Source organism: Frankliniella occidentalis, unplaced genomic scaffold (assembly GCF_000697945.3).
Source record: "Frankliniella occidentalis isolate FOCC.00 unplaced genomic scaffold, Focc_3.1 Scaffold860, whole genome shotgun sequence".
NCBI classification, from domain to species: domain Eukaryota; kingdom Metazoa; phylum Arthropoda; class Insecta; order Thysanoptera; family Thripidae; genus Frankliniella; species Frankliniella occidentalis.
Genome location: NW_026267968.1, coordinates 29,071 through 35,995, shown reverse-complemented (window position 1 = coordinate 35,995; position 6,925 = coordinate 29,071). Strand labels below are relative to the sequence as shown.

The following is a 6,925-nucleotide window of genomic DNA, read 5'->3' as shown; positions in this document are numbered from 1 at the left end:
GTCAACCCCGTCGCTTTGGGCTGGGCCCCGGTAACGGCGACGTCTGTTGCAGCGGCAGGATGGGTCATCGCCGCACTGGGGCTGGTCCAGATCCCGGTCTGGGCGGTGGTTTTCTTCATCAAGAACAGGAACCTGCCCTTCAAAGAGGTGAGCGCGCCAACGCCATGTTATCTTTTGCCGGCGCCCAGTCGCTGACCTGTGGCTTCTCTACGTTCACCCTCTGTGTCACAGGCTTGCCGCGCCGCGCTCCGACCGTCCCCGCTGTGGAGGCCGTCGCCCTCGGCCACGGCCTCGGTGGCCAAGCAATGGCAGGACGAGATGAGGCGGCAGGCCGACCGCGCGCCCGGGCTGTGCACCCGCGTCAAGGAGCTGGCCGCCGCCACCTTCGACAGGCGCCTATCCGACGACTGACGTACACATGTGATATTTTTAAAAAATTCCGTCCAAATCAGCGAGTGTAACTCTGTGAGGTAACACTGGCAATGGCTGTTTTAGTTTAAGCGCGGGGGACTATTAACGTGGACCACGCATATCACCGGGGACACTCGTGTATTTAGTTAGTTTCGCTGTTGTGAATGACATGGCAAGTTTATTGGCGGCGACAACTGGAGGACGAACAGTAGGTTTTGAAGCTTGTACCCGTTTAGTAGTCGCACATGCGCACTTGTCGGTTGAAGAGACAAAAGACTTGTAACCAGTTGTGGATCATCATGACTGCAAAAGAAGCCCAGAGATAGGTGAGACAGCCAAGCAAGGCATCAGAATGGCGACACACGCCGTAGGCTAGCATCTTTACCAGTAAACAGGACCTCGGAGCGATTCATGTGGATACCCTCATAGAAAAGTCTGCTGGCGAACAAGAAGGCCTCGAGGAAGATGACCACCATGCCCATGAACAACCAGGGCAACAGCAGCACAGGGTTGTCCTGCATAGCACATCGAAAATTCAACCAGTCAATGGTCGATCGAAATTGGGAAGTTCCAATCCTCTTTGTTTTGGAGTGCACCATGCTTTACCGTGAATGCCCCCAGCGCGAGCAGAGCATAGTGCTCCACCCCGAGGACCGACGACATTAGCTTCAGGTCACGGGCGGTCTCGTTCGTCACTGCGAGAAGGAACACCATGAAACGAAGTTGACTCAATCCCTTCGACCCCGATCGCAGCAGAGTACAAGAAGGGTGTGGGGATATACTTAAGCGCTCGCTTCGGCTCAGCCTGTTCTTCCATAGCCCTTCGCAGGTGGGAGCCTCGCCGTTGAGTAGACGGCGAAGGTCGATCAACGTCACTACCTACGAACAAACGCGGGTCTGTTCTATCGTACACATACGGGTGTCAAAAATTGACAACGTCGAAGTGTGGAGATGGCTCACCGTTCCAAGTATTCCCAGACAGGCTGCATAGGTGCTGTAGCCAAAAATCTTAGGTGAGCAGAGGCGGTTGTAGAAACGGCTGTATTTCTGACAGATTAGAAAAAAACAAAGTTGATATTATACCCTGATGAGCCAATTTGGTTCCAATATCCTTAAAAAGGTCACAACTTACCATTAGAGGTGGGCCCAAAACAGTTCTAAATGGAATCCCCATGTTTAACTCGTGGCGCCGTGCGTGGACGCTCTTGCGTTTAACTTGCTCACATAGTAGAATTTTGTAGTTTTTTAAGTTTTATTAAAAGGATAAATATGGCTACCTGGTCATTCTGGGCCAACAATGACACATGGCAACAATTGTAAAACCTCCCCCCTGATTTGGCCAGGCCAAGGGGAGGAAAGAGTAACACAAGAAAGATAATTTCAAATTCAATGTCTGATATGTTTGAAATAATTATTTATTTATGTATTAAGACACATGATACTTCAATGCAGACAATGAAGGTAATAGAAAAGTCTATTCAATACCTATCTATCTACATCAATATAAGACTAGAGTAATAAAACAAAAGTTGTGCAAATACTGTACTAAGTTAATAATTTAAGAATTATGCTTTAAAATCACAAGTACCTAGAGCTAATAGTAACACTTTTAAGTAATAGCAATAGCAAGTTCATAATGAAAATCAAATGAAGTGCTGAGAACAGCTAATAAACACAACCCACACAACCTTGATATAATCACAACCACATATCAAATTTCTTGCAGAGCTTCAACATCAGCTTGCTGTTTCTTGCTCTTGAGACTGAAAATTTTGAGTAATAGCAAGTTCATTGTGAAAATCAAATAGAGTGCTGAGAACAGCCGAACAAAACCCACACAACCTTGAGATAATCACAACCACATATCAAATTTCTTGCAGACCTTCAACATTAACTTGCTGTTTCTTGCTCTTGAGATTCTAAAAATTGAGATAATATTCCACTTTCAATAGGAATCATGAGAGTTTCCACTCCATCTGTGCCACGTCGACCCTTTAGCAGATGATGATCCAAAAACTCAGTTAACTGAGCTCTTAATACTCTGTCTGAACTGGCTAAAAAGGCAGATCTACACTTCCAATAAAGGTCGTGGAAAGAAATACCTGTATTTAAAAAGACAAAAATAATTAGAATATCTTGAATTGTTACTTGATGTTAATGTTAAATATCACTTAAAAAACACTTTATTTGTTTACCTGAAAAACTCGGGTTTTTGGCATTGTCCAATTGATTTTTGGCAATTAGAAGGAAAACCTTCTTAGCATTTGGAATCAAAGATTTGAATACGGAATTCAATGATGAGAGAGCCAAAGCACCAGATTGTTGAATCAATAAAGAGCTCTCATAGGAAGTTTCTGCTACATAAGCAACAAAGGTAGTCACATCCCACCAAATAAAATTGAATCGACGTAATTTGGCTTGGTCCCACACTGCAAAGTTTTAAGAAAAATTAGAACAAGGAACACATACATTGCCCCACTGTTTATCTGTCAACCTTGTCAATAGGTTTACACTTACAGAGAGGTGCATTGATGTGGTCTATGGAAGCAATAAGATGCACTTTTGGCATCTGAGCAAGATGTGAGAAGGTTGCCTGTGCTCGATCATTACGAAATGAAGCACCATCCATGTTATTAACCAGAAGGTAAATTGGTTCAGAACTTTTTTTTGATTGGATATATTCTATCATGTCCACACATTCCAACAAATTTGCAGGTATATCTTTTACATCCAAAATCTCAGTTAAAATATCATCAACTACCTGTTGAAAAGGTGACAGTTAAAAACTATTGAATATTGGTCTCGCATCATATACTGAAGGATATACAATAACATTGACTCAAGTATATGGCATAATCAAGACTTACGTTTTTTATGGTGACACCAGGAAAAAATCCATTCACAATTAACACATTGGAATTTGAAAGCACATCTTGTTGTAAGGCATGTAATATATGTCTCTTGGAACCCAATCCATAGAGTAATATGTTATACCCCTCCCTTAAGACCAAAAGGACACCAGTAAAGATATCAAAACTATAAAAACTGCAATATTAACATTTAGATAAAAGGAAAACTTACCACAGAGAGAATAGCCATTGTTCTACATAAGAACGATGTGCATTGGAGAGTTGAGAAATAGGTTCATGGTGAGGAGAGTCCACATCATCTAACAACTTCAGAAGCATATCTTGTTGAAGTCGAGGTGTTTTCAGTTGGCTTAAGGTATTATTTGAAGTAATTTGCTTGGCACTTTGAGTTTCAAAATAAGCATCAGTAGATATTTCCTGAAGAATAATTTTAAAAATCTAGTTTTGAACAACAAAATTTAAATGTCAGTAATGGGGGTAGGGAGGGTTTAATCCTTACAAAATCTTTTTCTTCTTTAGCAGCCCTTCGAGTCACTTTAGATGATGATGCCATTGGTACACTAGATGCCTGAATTTTCTTATTTTCTACCTTAAAGACATCTTTGTTTGGGGAATCATCTTCATCCATTGACTCATCACTACATGATTCCTGGAAAGAAAAGCCAAAAGATTCCCTAGACTGATTGAAGTTGTTTAGTTACAATTTCAGAAGCAATTCCTTACAGAGCTATCGTCACTAGGTTTGAAAGATTCTTCATCTGAAGAAAAATCTCCGTCATCACTCTCAGGTTCAGCAATTGTCTTCTCTATACCTATAAAAAAATAAAAGTTCATGTGGAAAACTTGAATTATTAAGCTGTTACTAAAACTTAAAAAGTATTTCTTGAAAATTTTAATAAAATTAAAATGATTCATACAATTTCGAGTTCGGAGTCTTAATCGACCTGGTGTTTTGTCAACAGCTGATTGACTTTTCTGTAGACTTTGAGAAGAATTATCTTGCATCAGCAATGAAACCCGTGCCTTAGGAGTGGAGCAAGTGGTCTCTCTCTTACGAAGAGCACTCTTTGTTGGAGTACCATCACCCTTAGAGGGTGTTGCTCCAATCACACCTCCTATTGATACTCGTCGACTAGGGGTGTTGACAACTACCTCAGAGCCCCTACGAGGAGTCTTGCAAGGAGTTGTGTTCTCTAGAGGTTTACACGGAGAAGAATATTTGCTAGCTGACTCCTGAGCTTTGAGGACCATACTTTTACGTTTTCTAGGAGTCTGAAACCCTACCGTGGCAGGACCATCATCATCTCCAAGGAGAGCTGAAAGAATTAGATTTAAAATAATTGGAAATTTGAAAAACATAAATCAAATTTTTAAAAAGAAATTTAATTCCACAAACCTGAAGGTTTAAGAAGTTTTTCAGTAAATTCCTCGGGTAACATTTCTTCTTCAATTTTCATCAAGATATCGTCTTTCATGGTACTACTTTCATTATTAGCCTGACGCAAAGATTTTCGACGACCAGCTGAAGAAGTTGATGCAGGTATTTCAATTTTTTCCGCTGTTTTTCGACGAGCTGAAGAATACAAAGATCATTACTAACCCACAAAGATTTCACCCCAAAAAAACAAAAATTTAACCTCTACACAAACAATAGCTACCATTCTCTTTCCCATCTTGTTTCCGTATCTCATCAGCAGTTGGCATAATGTTGGCATCTTCAACAAATCTTACAGTTACCTTTCTCCTGCGTAAAGTCCTACTCGGTGGCGACGCATCCATCATGTTGTAATGAACAATTTAAATTTGAAAAACTTAAATTCCCAAACAATCTTTTCTTTACCCCGTTTCGGCTAGTTCCGGCTTTCGCGCCGTTTGCCGTCGCCGTTCGTACGTCGAATTTCTCATTATGGGCACAGAATCCAGAATCTTTCGCTTTGCACACAAAATTTCCCCTTTCGTTGGCACGGCGCTATTAGTTACTTCTGGTTATCACACTTCTCCTGAAACTGAAAAACGAGAATTTACCAATGGAAAAGAATGCATTTGTTGATGAGTAACTCTTCATCAGCTTCGGGTGACATGCTAATGAAGTAAGTGTTGCAGCTTGGACTGCATTTCTGCGTTTGTATGTTACCATCACTAGGTCCATAATGCACCGGACACCCACCGCCATATTACAGTCGTGTTCTTCATTAGAGGATATTTCGATGATATTCTACTCCTCTGTTGTGGTGAAGTCTTGGAATATTGCCGCGTATTTACAGATTTTTTTATCGACAACTGTGATGTGCCTCTGCCTCATACTGCGGCTGCCTGTGATGATGTAGATGTGTAGTTCGAGGACTTCAAGATGCCAATCTGCTCAGTTCCCTATTGTTTTAATGCTTCTTCGAAAGATTCTCTTGTTTCTTTCCATGAGTAAGTAAGAAACTTATTTACTTTTTGAACAGTGCACTTTCTGATTGCAAAGAGCTGAAATGTTATTTTTGTCAACATTACACTACCTTATTTTGAACTATATTCTCGCAAAGTTGTTATTGCAAGCAATTTGTTTTAAGTATATTATTGAACTTTGCTATTTTGTTGTACCAGGTTCCCTCATGAAACTCCACTGTTTTTGAACAAATGGATTGAAAATATTGGCAGACCTAACTGGCGTCCTGGGCTGAGGAGTGTCGTCTGTAGTGATCATTTTGAGAAAGGGGACTTTGATCGAAAAGGTCGACTTCATATTGGAAGCTTTCCCTCCAAATTTCCAGAGCCACCGACCCGCAAAAAGAAAAAGGTCTGCGAACTTTCTTATATTTCTGACAAACTCTTCGGAGAATTTTGCATGTACATGTCTAATCATTTTCTTGAAATGTTTTTAGTCGGAGGAAGATGGAGGGTCAAATAATGCACCCACCTCTAATAATGCAACTCCTTTGCAAGGTAATATTTAAAGTTCTGTATCAAAGTTTGCTTATTTTCCAAGTCCAATCTCTAATTGTTATTTTGTTTCTCAAAGGAAAAACTCCTATAGTACTCCTAACTCCAGTTGATCACAAAGCAGCTCCCGCTGCAAACCAGATTTTAAAAAAGAGGAGTACTACATCTGTTGCTAAGATATCTCAAAATGAAAGACCTGGCATCATCATCGTGTCATCTCACAAAAAAGAGACGGGCAGTACTAGCAGTGCGAAAATGCTTCGAGCTGTAAAGGATACATCTTCTGCTGTCACAATTGTAGATCTATCTGATGAAAACGAAGGGCGTTCTCTTAATGCTAATGACAGGACTCGAGTAACAAAAGAAGTCTCTAAAAGTGTAGATGAGGGTGTTCAAAAAGTTACACATAAGGGTACAAGTGATAAATCTCCTGCTGGTATTAATAAGACATCACCCTCAAACGCCTCCAAAGACCCTAATATTTTTAGGAAAAGGAAACTTCCAGAGACTGACCAATCTGCCAAACAGATAGCCTCTGTTTCAGCAAGCTTTTCCTTATTGTCATGCCGAATCTGTGGAATAACCAACAAAACAAATATTGACATATATGGCGCCGAAGGAAAGTCTCAAGGATTGGCAGATATGATTAGCAAATGTCTTCCCATTGAGGTAACTGTGATAGTCATTACATATAACCAGACAATATTATATTTCTT

The 6,925-nt window shown here is 40.6% G+C and overlaps 3 protein-coding genes across 4 annotated transcripts in view; 1 reads left to right on the top strand and 2 right to left on the bottom strand.

The window, feature by feature from the left end:
• Positions 1-532: 532 nt before the first annotated feature.
• LOC113208935 (uncharacterized) lies at positions 533-1,685 on the bottom strand. Of its 2 annotated transcripts, XM_026426194.2 has the most exons (6): positions 1,544-1,685; positions 1,372-1,458; positions 1,194-1,290; positions 1,018-1,106; positions 797-926; positions 570-714 (listed from the first exon to the last, which is right to left on the bottom strand). In XM_026426194.2, exons 1-6 carry the CDS (start codon positions 1,583-1,585, stop codon positions 644-646), a joined length of 516 nt encoding a protein of 171 aa, XP_026281979.1. In that variant the 5' UTR covers positions 1,586-1,685; the 3' UTR covers positions 570-643. The 2 variants fall into 2 exon arrangements, with proteins under 2 accessions (XP_026281978.1, XP_026281979.1); XM_026426193.2 differs by having other exon boundaries at positions 533-714; positions 1,018-1,290.
• A 120-nt stretch (positions 1,686-1,805) lies between these two features.
• Positions 1,806-5,198, bottom strand: LOC113208934 (origin recognition complex subunit 2). The gene is made up of 11 exons (XM_052275739.1): positions 4,940-5,198; positions 4,678-4,854; positions 4,199-4,597; positions 4,005-4,093; positions 3,781-3,930; positions 3,493-3,698; positions 3,279-3,411; positions 2,929-3,172; positions 2,607-2,840; positions 2,294-2,513; positions 1,806-2,139 (listed from the first exon to the last, which is right to left on the bottom strand). Exons 1-10 carry the CDS (start codon positions 5,061-5,063, stop codon positions 2,302-2,304), a joined length of 1,968 nt encoding a protein of 655 aa, XP_052131699.1. The 5' UTR covers positions 5,064-5,198; the 3' UTR covers positions 1,806-2,139; positions 2,294-2,301.
• A 34-nt stretch (positions 5,199-5,232) lies between these two features.
• Positions 5,233-6,925, top strand: part of LOC113208932 (uncharacterized) — a gene marked incomplete in the record, with an annotated part of 16,038 nt that continues 14,345 nt past the window's right edge. Inside the window, 5 exon segments of the mRNA XM_052275738.1 lie at positions 5,233-5,371; positions 5,546-5,699; positions 5,874-6,066; positions 6,152-6,212; positions 6,289-6,878. Of these exon segments, the coding sequence (XP_052131698.1) occupies positions 5,632-5,699; positions 5,874-6,066; positions 6,152-6,212; positions 6,289-6,878 (912 nt within the window).